At 33.8% G+C, this 23,461-nt stretch overlaps 1 protein-coding gene across 1 annotated transcript; it reads left to right on the forward strand.

The window, feature by feature from the left end:
- Positions 1-37: 37 nt before the first annotated feature.
- On the forward strand, positions 38-21,469 carry LOC111062094 (fanconi-associated nuclease 1). Its single transcript, XM_039422096.1, has 10 exons — positions 38-171; positions 3,228-3,356; positions 7,556-7,796; positions 9,756-9,967; positions 12,404-12,513; positions 13,525-13,703; positions 15,042-15,182; positions 17,242-17,364; positions 19,353-19,464; positions 20,029-21,469. The coding sequence occupies exons 2-10, from the start codon at positions 3,262-3,264 to the stop codon at positions 20,061-20,063; spliced, it is 1,248 nt and encodes a 415-aa protein (XP_039278030.1). The 5' UTR covers positions 38-171; positions 3,228-3,261; the 3' UTR covers positions 20,064-21,469.
- The last annotated feature ends 1,992 nt before the right edge of the window (positions 21,470-23,461 follow it).

Genomic DNA, 23,461 nt, shown 5'->3' on the forward strand with positions numbered 1-23,461 from the left:
TTATAAGAGTTACTTTTATGAAAACAATGTTATAAAATTATGCTCCTACACTAGAGAAGTTGAGGAAAAACTGGTCCAAGACATTGTCAAAACCTATTTTGAAGTCGACAATTACCCGAAATTCGTTGTTAAACATGCAGTTGTCTGGCACAATAGGGAGAACTTTGAAGAGTAAGTACGCTTAATGACAATAGTTGACTGCTTTTTTACTTTCCTTGTCCTATTACCTTACGTAAGGAAAGTATTGCTTTAAAAAAAATTAAGGTACTCCAATTTCTAAATTTCTATAAATTTCAAGGTCCCCTGAATTCAAAAGTGGTTTTTGTGGATTGATCTGCATGAGTGTATGTATGTCTGTGTACACGATATCTCATCTCCCAATTAACGGAATGACTTGAAATTTGAATTTTAAGGTTCCTTCACTATAAGGATCCGACACGAACAATTTCGAATTTTAAAATAAGCTCGAAATTCGAGAAAATGTGATTATTCAAATGCAAACTTAATGATTCTATTGAATCATACACTGGAAGAGATAGCAGAATTGAATTGATCTCGTCAGCTGATCAATTTAAATAGTTTCAAAAACTCGACACTTACGCCGGCGACACACGAGGTGGTTTTCGCCGAAATTTACATAACGGCAAGGAAAGTTGTGTTAGTGCGCCACACCAGATTTTTGTTTGTTGCTATCCTATACTATTAAACGAGCAACTTCTGTTCATATGTTTGGATGTTTAGATGTTTATATGTTTGTATTTCACCGGATCTCGAAAACGGCTCTAACGATTCTCACGAAATTCAGAACATAGTAGGTTTATAATATAAAAATTCGATTGCACTAGGTTTCATCCCTGGGAAAACTCGCTAAATGACATTAAAAGGATAATTATTATTCATCCTTGGAAAAACAGCTTATAATAATTATTTCGTCGTCTGTTGGTGATTGAAGTGAGTGAGCGAGTTCATGTGTGTGGGACTGTGTCAAAATTATGACTCAGCAGTTGAACTTTTGTAATCATTCAATCAGGTACTTAGTGCCGGTTGCAAAAAAGACTGGTTATTTTCAATCCTGATTAATTCCAGTGGATCCATCTTCTTGAAATGGTCTTCTCTGATTTGGTTCACGTGAAGTTAATCAGGATTAAAATTTATCCGGCTTTTGTGCAACTGGGCCTTTGTGAGGAAAATTTTTATATTCCTCTGGGAATTAATCTCAATTTACTGTTATTAGATAGAACATTTTTGTATGAATGTTATTATAATTTCTTCTCTCGTAATAATTTTTTTTATGCTTTGGTACTCCAGAGCGAAGCTCGGTTCCCGATATTGGTTGATTATCATCACAATTCTTGAAAAATTATAATTTTTAATAAAAGTAGAGTGAAGGATCATGAGTAACGAGAAACCTTTATTATATCATGGTTGATGACCAATTTCTGCTAGAGTTGTCTATCATCACAGTTCTTGAAAATTGTTTATTTATAATATAGAGTTGGGCAGGGAGGTATGGATGATTTGAAATGACAGTTACACACTCATTTTTAAACGAAACTCAAATTTTTTTTTGTGTGTACCTTGGATGTTGCTTTTTTAATATATTTTGAATTTTAATAAAAATAAGCTCGAAATTCGAGAAAATTTAATTATTCAAATGCAAACTTAATGATTCTATTGAATCATACACTGGAAGAGATAGCAGAATAATTGATCTCGTCAGCTGATCAATTTAAATAGTTTCAAAAACTCGACACTTACGCCGGTGACACACGAGGTGGTTTTTGCCGAAATTTTCATAACGGCAAGGATAGTTGTGTGAGTGCGCCACACCAGATTTTTGTTTGTTACTATGATTGATTATCATCTCAATTCTTGAACAATTATAATTTTTAATAAACGTAGAGTGAAGGATCATGAGTAACGAGAAACCTTTATTATATCATGGTTGATGACCAATTTCTGCTAGGGTTGTTTATCATCACAGTTCTTGAAAATGATAATCTATTTATAATATAGGGTTGGGCAGGGAGGTATGGATGATTTGAAATGACAGTTACACACTCATTTTTAAACGAAACTCAAAATTTATTTTTTTAGTATGTACCTTGTTTTTTTTTTCATTATAAAAATTAAAGAGGAAAAAATTGAAACATTGATTATGTACAAAAAATAGCATCTGTTAAATGCCGTCCGTTTTTGTCCATACACTCCTGTAGACGTTGTGAAAAGTTATCCATAATCCTCTGAAGCATTGCACGTGGTGCCGCTTGAATTTATTTTGTTATCTTTTCACTCAGGGCTTCAAAGGTTCGTGGTTTGTTCATGTATACACGTGCATTTAGGACGTGAGGCTAGGTAGACCCATAAAAAATAGTCACAAGGTTACAGGTCCGGTGACCGAGGAGGCCCCTCCACATCTCCACGCAACGAACTGAGGCGTCCAGGGAAGGTCTGCCTTAGAAATTCCATAGATGCTCTCAATGTATGGCATGTCGCCCCATCTTGTTGAAACCATACAGTATTGACGTTGATACGTCGTCTTCTCAATTGTGGCAGAAAAAATTCACGTATCATCGTTAGGTAACGATTCGTATCGATAGTGACGGTTTGACCGTTTTTTCGAAAAACGTAAGGGCTAATAATTAGTTTTATGGGGCTACCTAGAATCACGTGTATACATAAACAAACCACGAACCCTTGAAGCCCTGAGTGAAACAACACAAGAAATTCAAGCGGTACCACTTATGCAATGCTTCAGAGGAGTATGGACACTTCTCACAACGTCTACAGGAGTGTATGGACAATAACGGACAGCATTTAACAGATGCTATTTTTCGTACTTGATCAATGTTTTAATTTTTTCCTCTTTCATTTTTATAATGGCAACATCCAAGGTACACACTAAAATAATAAATTTCGAGTCTCGTTTATAAATGAGTGTGTAACTGTTATTTAAAATCATCCATACCTCCCTGCCAAACCCTATATAATAAGGGAAAGAACTGGCCTATACACGTACGGGATTGGAAATTCACGAATGACGCATTATCACGTCCCAATTGATTAACTTGAAATTTTGCATATTGATACTTAATTTACCGAGGATGGTTTTAGGCCTATTTTAAATATTTTAAGATTTCAGTACGTCAAGTTTTCAGTTTGTTGATTTTTTAATTAGATTCTTGCCTGCTAGTTATTCCGAATAAAACTTTTCTATCGTGTTTCAGGTATGAAAAATCTTTACAGTTGCTGTCTAAAGTTATGGCTGACAACAAACCCGACCATGAGCATTTATTGGAATTGATCGATTGTGCTAGGATCAAATTTGAGCAGTGTCTGAGCTCTGAAAGTAACAGGTGAGTCTTCAGTCACAAATTGATTGTGAGTGATTTCTCATCAATCTACTAATAAGATAATATATTTATTGATAATTGTTACAAGGCTGCTGCCTATGGTAACATTTACAAAAATGGACAGTATAAAATTAAATGAAACTTGAAAAATAAATAATTATCTACAGTTCCGCATCAGTATTAATCAATTACAAATAATATTGAAGAAAATAATATTGTACATATTGAGCCATTAACACTATACTAGATCACATTAGCAAACTAAAGTTGTTATTTGCATTCATGTGGAATGTAACTTATCATGAAAGTATACCATGAAAAATTGAACTTAATAATAAAATACAATGAGGGTAGATGAAATAGGTAATAAATAAACTATGAAGGTGTCCTATTACAAAACATTGTGATGAGACTTTTTATAAAAAAGAGAAGTAATAATGAAACTGTGAATGAAATAGGAGTAATGAAATGAGAGCATCAACGCACCAAACCGGCCAATTATAATGACCTTATGCTAATGTATCATTCACTAATGATTACAGAAGCCTCGATTTGAACAAAAACGTACAGCATTTAATAGATGTTATTTTTCGTACATAATCAATGTTTTCATTTCCGCCTCTTGCGAAACATGGACGCTCTCCGAAAGAAGCCAGAGTCAGCTGCAGGCCCAAGAGATGAGGTAGTTGTGGAGGGTAGCGGGGAAAACAAGACGGGATAGGATAAGGAACCAAAACATCAGGGACAGCCTAAATTCCAAACCTCTGAAGCAAACGATTGAAGCCGCACAGTTGAGGTGGCTGGGACATGTGATGAGGATGTTGACTGACAGACTGCCAAGGAGGGTCTAGGAGTGCAAGGTTGTGGGAGAGGAAGACCGAGGAAGAGATGGGAGGATGGCGTTCGAAAGATGGCGGAAGAGAGAGGCGTGGAGTGGAGAGAAGTGAGGAGGAAGGCACAGGAAAGACAAGGATGGAGACAAGATTTCAGTACGTCTGACGTACGTCTTCAGTACGTCTAAGTTTTCAGTTTGTTAAATTGTTAATTATACCCTTGCGGAGCAACGGTTGCCTGCTAGCTCTTCTGAATAAAACTTTTCTATCATGTTTCAGGTATGAAAAATCTTTACAGTTGCTGTCTAAAGTTATGGCTGACAACAAACCCGACCATGAGCATTTATTGGAATTGATCGATTGTGCTAGGATCAAATTTGAGCAGTGTCTGAGCTCTGAAAGTAACAGGTGAGTCTTCAGTCACAAATTGATTGTGAGTGGTTGAGTTTTCTCATCAATCTACTAATCAGTTATTCCTAGCTAAGTTTGCGAAAGTAACATAATTATATTGGCAATGTCGTTAAAAAAGTGGAAAAATAGTATTCACATTGTAGTCCATAATGGATCGAGAAATTCACATTTGGAATATTGATGAGTTGCGTTGAAACTGAGGGTCATGCCATATGAAGCGTTTTTGCAGGCGTTGGCGTTCGAGATTGGATTGGCGTTCGAGAATAAGCTGATTATCAGCGAATCGGAGAGTCGCGAACCTGCCGACTCTAAAAACACCTGAAAAAACGCTTTGTATGGCTTGGCCCTAAATGTCTTGAGACATTCTTCCTCGGCTACTTATGACGCTGCTCTAATTATTACAGGGAATGTCTCAAGACATTTAGGGCCAAGCCATACGAAGCGTTTTTTCAGGTCAACATGAATTTTAGGTTTTCAGGTTTTTAGAATCAACATGAATAATATTTATCACAGTTATCTGAATCGTCACAACGTTGGTTCTAAAGTGAGGTTAAAGAAATGAGACGTGGCCGCCGAAAACAATGGATGGACAGGTAGAAGTTCTAGAGACCCTTCAGTGGAAGCCTATTTTTATTGAATTTCGATATTTTCGTGGTCTATTGTTAAGGTTTCCATTGCGAGGAATATATTGGTGGACCAGTGTGGTTGTGTGGTTACCTGAAGGCACTTTCAGCTGTAAACCAGTGGTAGCATATAGTGATTGGAATAAACACACACATTACTATCGAAGATAAGTACAAATTTAGTCAAACGTACGTGGTGTATAAGTAAAGTTTACATCGATTTTTGGACGTACATATTTGTTTGCCGTCCTTATAAATTATACGAGATTGAATGGGACTTGACAAACACATAATACACATCATAATTATGTTGTGTTCAATCTATATAAGTCATCACTATAATTCATCTTATTAAGCTGTGTTCAATCTAATAGAATTTGAGGGGTCAGAATACAAGGGGTCCAAGTGACATTTTTCATTTTTTTGAGTTAGCTACAGTAATCGATAGCTAAAAGTGGTAAAAATCTAGTATACAAGAGGTATAAGCGTAAGTCTTATCGGTGCTGACATCTGGTGTGAAATTTTTCAACTATATTTTCAAACAGCTGTTTATTTGATTAAACAAGGGGTCCAAGTGACTTGGATCACTACCTCCGTAAACATTATCACATGATTTTCTATTATTATTATTATCATTATTATTATTACATGATTACGGAGGTAGTGCTTGGATCCCTTGTTTATTAGCAACGGTTGCTCGTATCCTCCAAATTAAATTCAACCTTGATTAAACCATGTTACCAAGCAAAGATACCTCAAGAACCAATTAGCAAATCGGATAATATTGCAATGAGGTCATTAATCATTGTTCAATTGCTGGCAAATTTGATAGATTTATGTGTAGCTAGGCAATAGAGTTTTTTGTTTGGTAAACAAGGGGTACAAGTGATACTTCTTATCACTATTTAGCTGATAACTGAGAAAGGAAAGCAATTTGAGACAATGTCTTGTCATGAAACTGTACGTTTGATTTGGTAAAAGTATACTGAATAGGTGAATATCATTTCTATATTCATTTTATGAATGAAGAATTAATTAATGTAGGTAAACTTTAGACTCAATTTTCTCGAAACTAACAATATTTAACTTGGACCCCTTGTATTCTAACCCCTTCATTTGAAAGGACGCCAAAAAATCGCATCAATTAAATACGTTCAATAAGTATCGTATTGTATGAAACTCAAGTTAGTCTGTATACAACTTGTGAGGAAGTTTAGTTTCATAAAATGAACCATTGGGAATAATACAATAATAATTACAAGTACTTGAACACTAATTTACATTCAATAATAATTGCAGAAAATACAAGTAACAGATGTAAGTAAGGTGCAAAGTAATGAATAGATAAGTTGGTGCTACAAGCTAGAATTGCCTTTAAGAAAGCACACGGGGCCACTAATGGCTACTAATGAGAGTAATGAAGCGGAATCAGAGGACAATGAAGTATGCTAGTCGAGAGTTAGAGGATGCACCTTTTTGGAACAACAGCCCAGTGCACAGGTAGCGCGGCCCCGTCTCCTCTCTTTTACCCCTAAAGTGTAGCGAATGTAGGTTAAACATTGCATAATCAAAGCCTCTATTTATTAATTTTGTTTGAATTAAGCTAAATGAGCCCTAGACTTGGGCATCGATAGGAATGATGTATAAATGATAAGACGTCCTAGGTGAATATCCGAAACTGTGAGAAGTTTTTTTTTCTCAAACATGTAATTGATGAGTGTGTATGATGTTGGCCTATAAGCGGTCACCTCTTCAACTAAGTGCGACCATAGATAAATAATAGCGTAAGTAGATATCCCATGGTATAGGGCGTTTATGTCGCAACTTTTACTGTTATCTCAAGCCGATTACTGTCGATTATTATAGATTTTTACTGTTTTGGCCGGGTGAAATTGTATGAACGGCACAATATGAGAGACTGCCAGCGTCACATAGCTTTATGGGAAAGAACTACGTGGACTATCGGCTTTAGATAACAGAAAAAGTTACGGCATAAACACCCTATACCATGGGATATCTACTTATGCTATTGTTTCTCTATGGTGCGACTAAATTGAATAAGTTTTTTGAGTGAGTAGAGAATGATTGTATATATTTTCATCGACTCTCAAAAATCGATTTATTAGGAAATATATATATTTTAGGAAAGATGGTATATATTTTGATGTATGCGCTTGTTTCTTATTTTTTATAGCAAATAGAGAATAATACTATATTTTTTGATCAATTTGAAAAACTTCTAGTCAAAAAATCATACTTTTTATTGATGAAAAACGACTGTCTTAATAACAAGTCTAAATTTAACAGAGTCATTCAATTTTGTTTTATTTTTCAGATGTATCATGGCAAAAACACCAGACTATCTAATGAAATTTACAGCAGCTAACGTATATGCTGGAATCGTATTCAACAACATCAATGTATTAAAAAAGGACAAAACTGATAACAGAAGGATGGGCCAAGCAGTTGCATTTTTGGAAAAGTTGTTAGAAGAAAAACATTTCCTATCCAAAAAGAGAGGTCAAGTTTACGATGCTTTGATAAGAATTTATCGCCAAAGAAAGGATTTCTCAAAGGTATTTTTTATAACTTATTAAGTATAATTTAATTAATATCTCAAAAAGATTTGCTCCAATTTACTGCGTTCCTCGACTCTCAAAATCGATCAATTAGGAAACTATTGGTAATAGAAGTAACGATTCTGCAGTTCTGCTCTTCTCTTACCATATCGCCTTGATATTATAGTTATTCAATGTCATTGTATGGTTTCGGAAGTGAATGTGATTTTTTATTCGTTGTTGGTTATCCATCTTGTTTTTACTGGAATTATTACTATTGTATTCTTATATAACTTCTTAGTGAAAAAACACTCACATTCCTTGGTGTGGCGACGCGTTTCGTGCTGGTGTTGCACATTCTCAAGCCAAACAGAAACTAAAGTATTTATGGTTATGAGGTAACCATATTTATGGTTATGTATTTGGTCAGGGTGGATGTGGAGGGGAGTTTTGGCAGTTGATGGAGGAGGATTTAAATGAGTTTATCGAAAAAAAACCCTGTGTCCCCACGCCCCACGCAACACCCCTCAGCAACAATACAAAAGACCAGGGGTTTATAAACTAAATTGTAAAATTGTGCAGATTGTAGCAAATCTTACATAGGGGAAAAAAGCCAGAAATTCCAATAGATTCAAAGAACACACAAGAGCCATTACCCACCCTTCCTCCCATTTTACCTTTGCAGGACACATTATCTCCACTGACCACACACACCCTGACATAAACAACAACATTGAAATACTCCACTATTCCCACAAAAACAGAAAATTAGATGTACTGGAACAGTTTAAAATATACAAGTACACCAAACAACAGCCAAACAATATTCTCAATGACCAAATCAACTTTTCCTCCCACACCCTGATTGACAAACTCATTTTTTTATCATTTCACTGTGCAAAAATAACCCTCTCTGTGCCGGTTGCACAAAAGCCGGTTAAAATATAACCGTGATTAATTCCACGAGAACTAATAAGAGAAGCCGTCTTTTTAAGAACGCCTTCTCTGATTGGTTCTCGTGAAATTAATCACGATTAAAATTTCACCGGCTTTTGTGCAACCGGGCCTATTTGTAGAAAATCTAAAAAAGCTTTTCAGTTTTTGTTGACATTCAATAAAGTCAATCACTGGCTATCTCCTTTACAGAGATAATCTTCTACTACATTACTGATTCAAAATAAAATTAATTTGCCATGAAAAACAATTTTTACAAATAATGAAAGGAAGTAAATTATATGATGATGAATATGAAGTTAAGAAATAAATAATAATACTCAAATTTTATAGTTTTCAAAATAGCTTGGCATCACCAGCAAAAGGATAAACCTAGCCCGCTAGTGACAGTAATCCAATAATATTATCGAATCCAATTTCAATTTAGTATATTTTCAAAGCATTTAAAGCTCTATTGATACTAGTAGTTATGTGAACAGTAGACCTCACGCAGTATTCTCATCCACAAGTACCTGATTGAAACTATAGACCTTATGGAAATACAGCAATAGACTGGCTTCTCCACACATCTGTGTAATCACTTGTCAGCTGATTTATGATGAATAATTCTATAGCCTAGTCTGATTTTTACTCTAATATTGGCGTATGAAGGAGGCTCCTTTTTCCTTTTATATTATCCTTGAAATGCAAAATTTCCAAAAACCTTGTATATACGTCGACGCGCAATTAAAAAAGGAACATAGGCTACCTGTCAAATTTCATGAGAATCTATTATCGTGTTTCGCCGTAAATGCGCAACATATAAACATATAAACATTTTAACATTAAGAGAAATGCCAAACCGTCGACTTAAATCTTAGACCTCACTTCGCTCGGTCAATTATTTCAAAATCTCTATGACACCGTATTCATCATCAAGTCAGATGTAACTGAGCCTCGGTATATAATTATTCTGATTTAAGTTATTTGAGTAGCATGATTTTTTATCATGATAAATTCTACCTAATTTTCTCTCATTTTCAGGCTCTTTCCACATTCCAAAAAGCAGGAGAGGATGAATTAATTTCGCATGTAATTCAGTTCACTCTACTGGCTCAAATGAAGCCATTGTTGACACAGAAGGCAGTACCTGAACAAATCAAATCAAAGCTTTCAGCTGTTTATCATATTCAACAAATTTTGTTCAATTGTAACAGTATTGAGACAATGACTGTATCTGCTAAATCGACCCCAAGGTATGCTTATTTATTAAGTTTTAACTCTGGAATGACGACTTGCATACTATAATAGTTGTGATAAATATGAAATATTTACTCAGTGACTGGAGCATGCTTTCGAATCGTATATGGGGTTTACTGTCAATAGTGGCCTAGGCTGTCACTTCCCAAGGATAGTATATAGCTATCATATATTTACTAGCTATATATGGAATATATGTTCATATTTGTAACGAGTAACTCGTTCACTCACAAGCTAAACCTCAACGCAGTTCTCTTCTCCAGTTCTCGAAAACTCATATCAATGTTAAATCCATGCCATTTCATATTGAATTATTTGATGAATTGACAATGATTATAGATTCAGTGAAATTTTTATGAATTTCATATATTAAACACTACATAAATTTCATTTCTCCATATAATAGTCTATATAGGTACTATTCTTTGTCACTTCCGGTGTCTTCCACAGTTTCTGTTGGGATATAAGTATGTTTATTGTTCAGCTCTTATTTTCGTGCCATCTCTATCTGTCTATTCATTTAATATATGAAATATTAAACACTACATAAATTTCAATTCTCCATATAATAGTCTATATAGATACTTTTCTTTGTCACTTCCGGTGTCTTCCACAGTTTCTGTTGGGATATAAGTATGTTTATTGTTCAGCTCTTATTTTCGTGCCATCTCTATCTGTCTATTCATTTAATATATGAAATATTAAACACTACATAAATTTCAATTCTCCATATAATAGTCTATATAGATACTTTTCTTTGTCACTTCCGGTGTCTTCCACAGTTTCTGTTGGGATATAAGTATGTTTATTGTTCAGCTCTTATTTTCGTGCCATCTATAACTGTCTATTCATTTATTTATTTGAAATACATACAAGATGAGTTTTAAGCCTTGTAGAATCTCTTTATAAAAAAAATATCTATTGGCAAACATAATTACGAACTTTAAATAATCCAATATACATTTGAATTAGAACTTGAAGATAATTACGGAGTACCTTTCGCTATGATGGTCTGAGCTGTAGGCTACTGAAGAAAAGGCATCATCACTTGTGGGAACAGAGAGCTGTGACGCCTACTGGAATACTACCTATAAGTAGATGACTGTTGCAGGCTCTCACGATATAACTTACATTTATATGAAGGCTCTCAGAAACCCAATGAAGAACCTAATTTGTTTTATCCATTCACGATGCAAGTGACACTGATGCAATAACATTGTTAGATAGAATAATAAGGCAATCCTTGTGCTATGTTTCTTCCAAATTTAGATGATGACACAGTCCAAGATAAGGTTAGTTTTTCACGTACAATTCATGTACAATGTTGGTTCAAAATAAACCTGGAAACTATAATTTTGAATTAAAATGGCTTAAAATTGATATATTGATATTGAGTCTTTATTGATTCATACAACAAGTACATCATCAAAAATGATAGGGAGAGAAAAAAGGTAACTTTGTGCTATTCCTCTCCCAAACCTGTTATAGAATGAATTGTATATATATTATATAAACTCATGTTATTTTAATTATCCACTGCTACTGCTGTATATTACTTAAAGTTAATTACCCTGATCTACTTTCAGCCTACTTCATTTTATTAATCAATAATTTGATCTTATCTACCTATATAATTATTTTACTCTATCAATTTTCTGTTTTTTTCTCCTAAATATTTAAATTAATTAAAACTTTCACAATATTTCCATTAATAAATAAATCCTTAGTTTAATTAATTAAATTAACGTTTTGGTAGAGAGTTAGTGGGGAGGATATTTTTAATATTCTTTCCGAAGAATGGACATTTATATGTCCAAAGCTCCGCCAATTTATGTAGATGCATAACAATATAATATCTATAGTTATTATATTACAAATTACTTTTTCATATATACAGTTCAATAATTATTTTCTTAGTCTATATTATGTAAATTCATCTATAATTTTGCTGTATTGTAAGCTATTGTATATAAGTGTATAAGCCAGTATATTGTAATCTACATAAATAAAGTACTCAATCAATCAATCAATCAAAAAATTTAGATAAGGTTACTGGTACACATAGTCCGAAATAGGTTAAGTCGTGTAGTTGTTCACAAAATGTTCAGCTCTTAATTATTTTCACAAAGTAGATTTTTATATTTAGATGCTTCAAAACCAAACATAGAAGAAAAATTTCACATTATTATCACTAAAATAGGAAATATTCACATATCAAAGAAATAATTAAAAATATAAATATATTAGAAATATTTCACTCAATTACCACTAGAAACGATATAATATTGAGTTATTTGAGGAAATTTGAAACCATGGAAGAAACTCAAACATCTAAACATAGATTGAGCATTAACTTATTCAGTTTTCATTGTTTATATTGTTGATTTACGTCGTTATTACGTAGTTTCTTACAAAAATTTAACATTTCACAGTGACAAACCAAATAGGAAAAAGGTATACGTTACCGAAACTGAGGACTGTACGTTGTACCAGTCTGTTGAAGAGTTAGTTGTAAATCACTTCAAGAAGGATGGTTGGTATGGTAAGTTCAGTTATCTTCCAAACTTAAATTGAATAACCTGATTCTAAAATGAAAGTAGGCTAATAATAATGGTAATGATTTATTTTTATAATTGCATTGTTTTAGTTACATGGTCCTCTGCCTAAAGGATGCATCAAAGGACATTGTAGCTTAAAATTGAATTTATCTTTGTTCACTTTTCAATTGTTTATCTCATTTACGTCGTTATTACATGATTTATTACAAAAATTTAACATTTCACAGTGATAAACTAAATAGGAAAAAGGTATACGTTAACATCCACATCCACATGTGGATATACATTACATCCACAATCCAGAATGTGGATATTCAAAACGTTGGAGGATCTGTTCTTGGCCAAAATACTGAATAAATACTAATTCTTGGTTGTGGATGTCCAAATCAGTTTCGAAGTGTCAAACTTCGAATTAAACTGTTTTAACAGTCAGCTATGTTATGGTATCGGTTATGCAACCCTGTAATATAAGCTTGGAAAAATTGATTATTGAATAAAGGTAGAAAAATACTAATTTAATATTAAGGGAGTATCACATTGAATGCGTATATGTGCAAGTGCACGCGTGGTCATGCATGAGCCGAAAAACAAAATTTGAGAAATGCCTTTGAAACTTGCCATTGAATGCCATTGATACGTAACTTGAACGCATCCAGCAAGTGCACGCGTTCAGTGTGAGTGGTCCTATTGCTCTTTCCAGGTTTTGTTTCTCATCTGCAAGCTTGGTCATACATAACCAAGCTTGCACTTGCTCATAAACACATTCAATATGATACTACTAGTTGAAGTTGGTTCAGCAAGCGTTCAGTGAGTGTTCCCATTGCTTGAAGTTGGTTAAGAAAACTTTCTCAGATATTCTGTTTCTGAAAGGAATGTGCTATTCTATCCCTTTTAGCTACTCTTTGAAATTCATTAATTGTTCTCAATTTGATTTTGAAAATAATTTTTCATTTTGTCAACAAACTTCTATTTTTATCAGTGCTAATAATTTGCAGGTGTGCATGATGAAGGAAGTCTTTTGAAAAACATAATTTTCGCATGTTTCTGGGATATCATCTTTAGCAGTCCCACTCTTGAAAACGATGAAATGAGTGTTTTTGTGAGCAAATGCCAAATGAGGCCCTTGGATTGGGGAAGCCGACAATTCTATTTAAGAAGACAGTCTGCTATAAAGGTAGCCTTTTATGCCCACATATTATTTCTGGTCTATTTGATATATCTCAAGACATATGAATTATATTACTGAATTGGAAGGTTTTATTAGAAATTACAGTTAACAAACTGCTGGAATATTATTACTGTAGCCTATAATAATTATTTTAAATATCAAATGAAAGCTATATAAATAGAACTAAGGACTAAGGACTTCTGCTACTGCGAATATTGACCGAACAACTAAAGAGCAGAAGGACACAATTTTTGGACATTTTGATTATTTTAAATTCCTTCTGCTATTTAGTTCTTCGGTCAATATTCGCAGTAGCAGAAGCCCCTAGCTCTATTTCCTTAGTCCTTAGTCCTTATATCCTTAGTCCTTAGTCCTATAGCTCTCATTGGATGTTTGAATTAATTATTATGCACTAACATATTATTGAGTTTCAAGTTTCTGGTTATAAAGAATAGGTTAATTTAAACGCGCATTCGGAAAATATGAGATTTCGGATTCTAACTGAAGAAGAAAGAGACTTAATATTATTTCTAAATTGGTTTCAACTCATTTCGTGACTATCCAAGAATTATTTCTTGTGCATATTTTCCTGTTAAATGTGTTCTTTCATGTGTGATGGCGTATTTTATAAAAGTGGGGAATATCAAAAATTATTAAATTAAATACTACAGAGAACGTAGAACTAACACCAAAGATTCTAATAGTATAAAAAAATAATTACCAAAGATAAAATAGAATTTAAATTAATAATTATTGATTATTTTTATTAAATTTATATAAAATATCGGGGGCACCGAGCTTCGCTCGTTATTTTTATTTATTGCTAAACAGAACACAATTCTCTAAAATGATCGAGTTCATAATTATTTCACAGCTGGCTATATGTCATCTTATGAATTTCGGGGATGCGATATTTTGATTTTTCACATGCTCACTCACTTTTTTACTATCCACAGCTGTTTCAGCCAAGGCTGAATTATCCTTTTAATGTCGTTCAGCGAGTTTTCCCAAGGATGAGATCTAGTGCAATTTCGTGAAAATCGTTAGAGCCGTTTTCGAGATCCATTAAACATAAATAACCAGATATATAAATACAGAAATTGCTCGCTTAATATAATAGGATAGATAATATTTAAATAATTGCAATATCTCAGTAATTTCTATCTGTAGAATGAAATTTATCCCAGTCTTGTTCAAAGAGATTATACAAGATATTTTATACATCATAAGTAATTACCAATAATTTTTCTATAATATTGTTATCAATGGCCTTTGAAATATTCACTCGAATACGATGAAAATGTATAATTGAATTAGTTGATGATCGATTGCTTTTTTTTTCAGCAAAGATTGAAAGAGATAGAAACATCAGATTGGAGTGGAGTCAATGCCAGAGTTGTGAAATGCTTTACAAACCATGGCGGTGAATCGTTCAATAAAAGTATTTGGAAATGGATAAAATCTGAGAACCTGATGAATATTGAGGTGAGTGGTCTTTATTTTCTCTTGTAAGCCTTAGTTCAATGATAAACTTTTTATTAGATTCAGAGCTGCTAATTTTTTTCAAATGAATTTATTTATTCGTCTAAATCAAAATATAAAAAAGCTTCACAAAAAATAAATATAAGCTACTGCACTCAACTAAAATATATAACTTACATAACAATTAAGGAGCTGTTAATTTATTCAATTAGAAATGATAACGAAATGATATCCTTATTCTTAATATTATAGATAATTATTATTGAAAGAAGATTTGATTTATGCTCTCATGAGTACAGTAGGTGAGGCAAAAACACCGGCAAAAGGAAGATTTCTTGTGCGCAAGTGTGAGATTATCAGATTATCAGTTTTGACGGTGTACATAGAACCATAGAGAAATAATAGCGTAAGTAGATATCCCATGGTATAGGGCTTTTATGTCGCAACTTTTACTGTTATCTCAAGCCGATTACTGTTGATTATTGTCGATTTTTACTGTTTTGTTGGGGTGAGAGTGTATGAACGGCACAATATGAGAGACTACCAGTGTCACACAGCTTCACGGGAAAGAATTACATGAACTATCGGCTTGAGATAACAGTAAAAGTTGCGACATAAACGCCCTATACCATGGGATATCTACTCATGCTATTGTTTCTCTATGATAGAACTCAATGAAGGAGGATATGAAATGCAGCTTTAGTAAGGTCCACGTTATAATGACAGTTTTTGATTAACATTGGTGTTTCCATCCTTCTCTATGATTCGGAAAAGCTGACAACACTATCCTTTTCTAGCTCCTTAACGTTGTCATATAGTTTTTAACAATGTAGAAAATATTATTAACTAACAAAATATTTTATCTCAATTATGAAAATGTATTATTAAATCATGGAGAAATATTTTTCTTTGCGAATAGAATATAATTGATTATTTTAAACAAGAATGAACAGTTGATATTAAATCAGATATACCGGTATCAGCTATCCTGTATAGAGAATCGGCAACGCTGTTCTCCTATCTTTCCCCACTGCCATTGTAACGTGGACCTCACTATAGAAGCTGGTCATAGAAGTAGTAGCAAACCAAATTTGAATTCTTTAATGCTAAACTCAAAAGCGCTCAACCACTACCACCTAAATTTGTAAATCTAGATGGCAGTGGCTCAACATATAAACTTATATCTACGTAACCAGCTCTTATTAACAAAACAATATCGGGGCACCGATTCATTTATTGATAAACAGAACACAATTCATTAAAATGATTGAGGAAGTACTAACAGGCACAGCCCAAAACTGTTTCTTCCCCGAATTTTGATTTATACACGATAAATAGTTCAAAAAATAGGTCATGTTCCATGCTCTTGAATTCAGGTCCAATTTTCAGTCCAAACATTTGAAAACAGAAAAGTTCAAATTTAGATTGTTTACAGACTAAATTGAATTACAAAATAACACTCACTAATCACTTGAAATTGTAAAATAATGATATACTTTGAAAATTATGATGAATTTGAAAACATTGCGAAAATATGTTTTTATTTTGAATATGATTTTTTTTCATTAATTTATGAATAATTTAATTTGACCTTTCAAACCATTAAGGTTTGTTCATCTTTCAGGTCATGTTTATATTTTACAGCTGGCTATTCGTCAGCTTATGAATTTCGGGGATGAGATATTTTGATTTTCCACAGACGCACTCGCTCACTCACTTCCATCATCCACAGACGACGAAAGTCTCAGCTGTTTTTCCAAGGATGAATTATCCTTTTGATGTCGTTCAGCGAGTTTTCCTAGGGATGAGACCTAGTGCAATCGAATCTTTATATTATAAACCTACTATGTTCCAAATTTCGTGAGAATCGTTAGAGCCGTTTTCGAAATCCGGTGAAATACAAATATATAAACATTTAAACATATGAACATCTATATGATAATTCAGTACATTACATATGATAATTAGTATTACAATATTATAGTAGTTTGAGAATTATTCGCTCTTACTCTCAGGTATTTAGTTTAGATCAATAATGCAGTGTTATTTTATTTTGTTAAAGGCATTCCTGATGTGTTTATCAACAAAATTTATTGCATCAGTAGCAGAATGGCTTCTTAAAGACTTTGGAACATATTCATCAGGATTCCCTGACTGTACATTGTGGCACAGGACTAATAAACAGGTATTACTATACTCAAAAACAATACATTATTTGCTCGTATTCATCACACAAAACATGTCAGGATAGTGATTTTATTGCCTTTCTAACAAAATTGTCAAAATTGACAACTTACACAAAAGTACCGCAGACTTAAGCCCAAAACGGTTTCAATATTCTAATTTATACAACAGTCTAAATAATGTAGGTAGCCATTTATAATAAATTATGAAGGTAGCCATTCACTGTACAATACATTTTAAGAATCATTCTTCTATATTACTTATAGTTATTATACAAATTATGTCAGAGAAAATTACTTATTTAAAAAAAATCCCGTGCTTTGAATTGGTCGTGCAGAGGGGCAGGAGGGGGTGTATCTGGAGGAGGAAGTTGTCAAATTTATCCTCCCTCAAGTAAATAGCCATCATGCTCCGGTCTAGAGAGCAGCGGGCCTTCACAGTTAAGAGCTTCTTTTCTAATGGTCGATCACCTTCCGCGCTCGATTTGAAATTCCTCCCCACAGACTCGTTCCTGGCCATAATTCGATTCTGTCGAGGGTCAACTTATTTCAGGAGTGTTGAAGTGTCGCTAAACCCAGAAATGGACTCAAACGAACCATCAGAACTGCAGAAAATATTGAAAGAGTGAGGCAGTCAGTTGTGCGTTCTCCCCGGCGGTCGGCTTACAAACACACAGCTGCTATGGCAATTTCTGACTCCACTGTTCGACGAATTTTCCATGAAGACCTTCGACTTCATCTCTATAAATTGGCTGTTGTTCAAGAATTGACTGAACGCGATTTTGTTGCCCGTCAAAATGCATGTGATATGCTGATTGACAGCCTGCCTGAAGACGCGGTCATTTGACAAGGCTCATTTCCACATGCGGTTCCTCAATGCGATTTTTTTGTGTGTTTATTTGAAATCTCTGTTTTATGTCGATCGACCACAGACCATAGGACATCTCAAGAACAACAAACAACATTCGTGACGCCGTTGCCAACATACTGATTGATATACTGCAACGAAATTTCAAAAAATCGACTTTATCAGTGTATGCGCAATGGAGGTCGCCATTGATCTGATGTCATTTTCAATACTGCATGAAAAAAAATTGAAAAATTGTATTCTCATATAAAAAAATATTGAAACAATATGTAAAGTACTTTTGTTTTATTGACCTTTCAAATAAGTAAGTTTCTCTGGCGCATCTTGTATATGCTAATTTATGTAATTCTGAAGGTTGACTGCTATTCTTTCAATTTTGTCCCCTCTATTTGCAATATGTTGCAAAATGCCGTATGAAACTTGATACTAGTATAAATGTACTCCAATGGATAACATTTTGCAGATGTTCAACTGTATTAACAAATATATAATTTTTTACTTGTACAGTAAATGAAGGAAGGCGTACAGATCGGTGGTGAAACCAGCTATGTTGTATGGCGCCGAAACCTGGTCTGTTTGAAAGAGGCAAGAACATAAAATAAAAGTGGCTGAGATGATAATGCTGAGATGGATGTTTGGGGTCACACATAGCCCTATTTTATTATTTTGTGATTTGTCTACTCAGCCTAGTCTATGCAGGTTATTGAATTGGAGTCTGAGCAAAACCATAGCCACCTCTAATACAAGGCCCCGGCCTACGATATTGCAACGTCGCAATATAAAAAGATCAGCTGGTATTTTTTTAAATCTTTTTCACCAATCATGTATGAGATTCTAGGCCTACGCTGCGACGTTGCAATATCGTAGGCCGGGGCCTTCCTTGTATTAAGAGGTGGCTATGGCAAAACCCTTTAATCTTTGAACAGGTGACTTGACAAACAGGTGAAAGGTGATAATAAAACTGCATTGACACTGAAAATCCAGAAAATTGTATCCAGAAAATAAACGTTTTACCTCAACTGATAAGTTTATATTATTTGAGTGCTACATTTTCTGTTTTTATTTTGTTTATGAAATAATACATACAACAGAATACATAATACAATATCGATTTTGTTTCAGTGCATTTTTGTAGAAGTGAAAAGTCCTTCGGACACTCTGGCCAAACACCAGGAGTTCTGGTTGACAAAAATTGAGGAATTTGGAGGGAATTCACGTATTTGCCATGTGAGAGGTGGGTTAACAGAAAATCCTTCACTTATGTTATTAATATGTTATATTTTCACAACTTATTAATTTTTTTGCTGAGAATCATGCCCACATAAGCTCTCTAGGCTTATGAGTGGCTAATGTTGAATTTATACCATAATGGTTCTCTTCTGTAAATATTACCAACTTATAAGACTTGAAGGAGAACATCAATGCACCACTTTAATTTACTCGAAAATTAATTCATATTACAGAACCAGGTTTCTTGGTAACACCTACCACATCTTCAGCTGAACTAATGTGTTTGTTATTGTTGTTTTTGTTGTTATTGTTTGTTTTATTGTTATTGTTAGCTGATTTAGTTCAGCTAAAGATGAACTGATGATTAGTCCATGCATCTGTCAAACGTCGTGTTTCTATAGGATGTCCACAGTAACAACATTCAATGTATTATTAGATCCAATCTGTTTTAATAGTTTCTAGTCTTTTTTGGTTTCGATTCATTCAAGTTAGCTTTTCATTGATTCCTAGCAAATACCAAGATCTGTTAGTTATTTTTTTGTAGTATGTTTTATTCTTCTATTTCCAGAGATTGCATCATGTTCTGCAAGATTAAACTCATAACACGCCAAATTCACGGAATCCTCTACAAATTTCCCAAAAACTGAAACCAATATAGTCTATATTTACTGAATTTAGTGATAGAGTTTTTGGCTATGTAAGTTCTATATTCCTAGAAAGGCATAGTAATTATGTATTATGCAAATGTGTTGTGCAATAAGGTTTGCTACCATATCCTTATCAATCAATAATTATGGGAAAATTCTCCCTATTATTAAGAAATGAATGGATTTGTGCTAAAATACGCTTTGTTAAGGAGATGAGGGTGTGTATTATGAATGAATTCTTACATTTTTTATCTGGAATGCCATTATCCCAATTTATAGGCTACCCCACAGGAAACTGAAATTTTACCATAGATCAATTACCGTATTAAAATTAATTCCACTATATTGGAATGAATAAATTCGGTATCGTAACCAATCGATTTCAATATTTGATTACATTTCACTTTCAATATTTTAAATATTCGTTATTTGATTTGCGTGTAGGATAATTATTTTCAATATTAGGTAGATATTTCATTTTCTCAATTTTAGGTACATATTTTCAATATTTGGTATTTGATTCGCATGTAGGATTCGAGTAGTGCTTTTTCAGTGTTATCGTACATTGAAGAAGAAATGAATATAACAAGGTTACCTTTAAAAACAATATAAAAACTTTTAGTACCCTTTTATTAATATCTTTAAAATATTTAAAGATACACGGTTACCTTTTTATGAAAATGATTCGTAAATTCTTGATGAGAATGAAGATTCTCATTGTTAAAAAATCAATAATTAAAAAGATAGAGCTCATGAGGCACTGTTTTTGTCATGTTACCAGATTATGTTTGAAATATTCTATGAACTTTAATGACTCCCAAATTTAAATGCATGCTAAAGTTTCTGTAATTTATTTATAGTTCAGGTTCAATCACTTGAATGCTCTATCATCATCATCATCATCATCATCATCATCAGTGTTTTGCCCTAGGGCAGATCCATACATGATTTCTCCTTCTCCACTCTTCTCTGTCTTGTGCGATTCTCTTCAGCATGAATGAAGAATTTTCCCTCCTCCCTGACATCATCCCCCATCTTCACTCTCCTCCACCCCTGCACCCTCCCTCACTCCCAGCACAGCCCCTTCCATTGCCGTCACAAGGAGGTCGCTATGCCTCAGCAATATGTCCTAACAGCAAGGCTTTTGTTCTGACGCCGACATACGTTGTTGTTACAATTTGTTTGGTTATTGAAATTTCATCTAACAATGGCTACTCCTGCAGCTGTTCCCAAACCCAAGTCTGAAATGACTCGTGAAGAGTTGGAAAAATTTGAAGAACATCAATTTAACACCGGACCGTTATCCATCCTTATTAATGCGGTCAAGAATAATACACAGGTGCTGATCAACTGTCGCAGCAAGCATGTCCCAGCAAGCTCCGCATCCGTATCCCTATCACTGCCATAATACTCCATAAGAGTATAAGATAATATGACTTTTCCAAACTTATGTTTCGTTTTAAAAATTATATTGCTGACTCCAGCTAAAAAGTATTTCTATTCTACGAGTATAATCTATTTTCCAATTCAATTTATGAAAGCAATTCATTTAGAAGTATTAGGACTTATAATTCTTTAGAAATTTAGATGAATGCCAATTATTGCGCTTGAAATATTTTTTTATAAATTATTTTAAATATTGAGGTATGAGAAATATCGTACAGTACTTATAATTTTGCTAAAGCTCTGTATTTTTACATGATTGTCTTACATTAAGTGAGAACGTATTTTTATTGTGATTTATTATAGAAGACTTTGAAAATTCTAAATTTCAGTATTTATAAACTACTTTTTATGAAGACTTTAATAAAAAAGTATATTGTTTGAAAACGTAGACTAGATTTTATAGCATCACAAACCTCTTTATCATCTATTAAATCTTTCTGTATGATTTTATTAAAGTTTTTAAAATAGAAGTTATCAATTTTTTGTGATAAAATCCAACTTAATAACATTTGTAAAATCATGTCTTTGAGTGCGTTATTAAAGTATTCCTTATATTTTATATTATTTTAGGAGAAATATAGTACTGTAGCTTGCAACTTAGTTTATAGTTTTCAAAAACAAAATTATCTAATGTTTGTGATAAAATCCAACTTAATAAAATTTGTAAAATCATGTCTTTGAGTGCGTTATTAAAGTATTCCTTATTAGCATGACCTATTCCACCCTCTAGGTTTCCTAATAATTGCGAAGTATTGCTACAACGCGGACTAGCTACAGTCGGATATGGGTCGGGGTCAGTAGCCGTACTGACTGGTGGAGATACCGGACCTACACTTCTCCCTCTATCCTGATTCTTTACCCTCTGCTTCTTTCGCGAGATTTTTAATTTCAGGGGAAGAGTGTTTGTCCGTGCCGTTGCTGGCTGATTCGGCCCTCGGCCTTTGGAATACAGAGTGGGTGTTAAGGGAGATTAAGATAACCCTATACAAGGAGACGGATCTGACTATCAGATCCCTACCAATAATTCTATTTATAAAGGTAGTACGCAATCTGAACCAACTGCGAATTGACGGCGAGCAAGCTGTACCTGCAAGCCCGGGATGTGGTTTTTCTATGGGGTTTAAGGTGAGGGCTATGGAGTAACGGTATGGCGGAACTATGGAGTTATTAGTAGTATTTGAGATGTGGTTAAATAGGGCACGGTATAGGGTGTAAGCTATAGAGAATAGGGTGCAGGGTATGAGGTATACGGTATAGGGTATAGGGAACAGAGAATCAATAATAAGATTATTATTCTCTACAGCAAATAAATATCTGCTCAATAATCCGCAATCTGAGAATTGCGCTCTAGCTCTCAGCAAGCTGGACCTGCTATCTAAATACAGTATATCAATTTCAATTATGTGGTAATTAAAGTTTAGAGGATAAGGTTTCGGGTGTCGGATTTCTGAATCGCGAGCCTGCAGCTGCGAAAGGATTTTCAGCAATTCTGAAACTGCTAAACAGGATTTCCGCGCTAATCTGATGACTGCGCGCCGGTTATTAAGGGCCAATCTGTGACTGCCCTTAAGGGCACTCTCAATCGTCCGAAACGCTTTTAAATTAATAGTCAGTATGTCGACTATTATGAGAGGATAGAAAAGATTTTTCACAGACACGGTCTGTAGAATAATATCGGGAAGACAACAGTCTGTCGTTGTCAGGTTAGGAAAGGATTTTTCCAGGATTTTCCACAAGGAAAGTATCGAGTCAGAGACTCCTAATTCAGGAAAAGATTTCAATAGACTTTTCCAAGTAATTGCCAGTCTAAGGACTACCACAAGATCGATCTCTAATTTGCAACTGAGATCATGGAAAATTCGTGAATTTTCCACAGGTAAAGCCAGCAAATAATATTTGCTATTAAAG

This window comes from Nilaparvata lugens, chromosome 2 (genome assembly GCF_014356525.2).
Source record: "Nilaparvata lugens isolate BPH chromosome 2, ASM1435652v1, whole genome shotgun sequence".
NCBI classification, from domain to species: Eukaryota; Metazoa; Arthropoda; class Insecta; order Hemiptera; family Delphacidae; genus Nilaparvata; species Nilaparvata lugens.

Excerpts from the sequence above, each read along its gene's own strand:
- LOC111062094 (XM_039422096.1), top strand. The coding sequence starts at position 3,262 with ATGGCTGACAACAAACCCGACCATGAGCATTTATTGGAATTGATCGAT. Across the intron at positions 15,183-17,241 it reads AGAACCTGATGAATATTGAG|GCATTCCTGATGTGTTTATC; the intron begins GTGAGTGGTCTT and ends ATTTTGTTAAAG. Across the intron at positions 19,465-20,028 it reads ACGTATTTGCCATGTGAGAG|AGATTGCATCATGTTCTGCA; the intron begins GTGGGTTAACAG and ends TTCTATTTCCAG.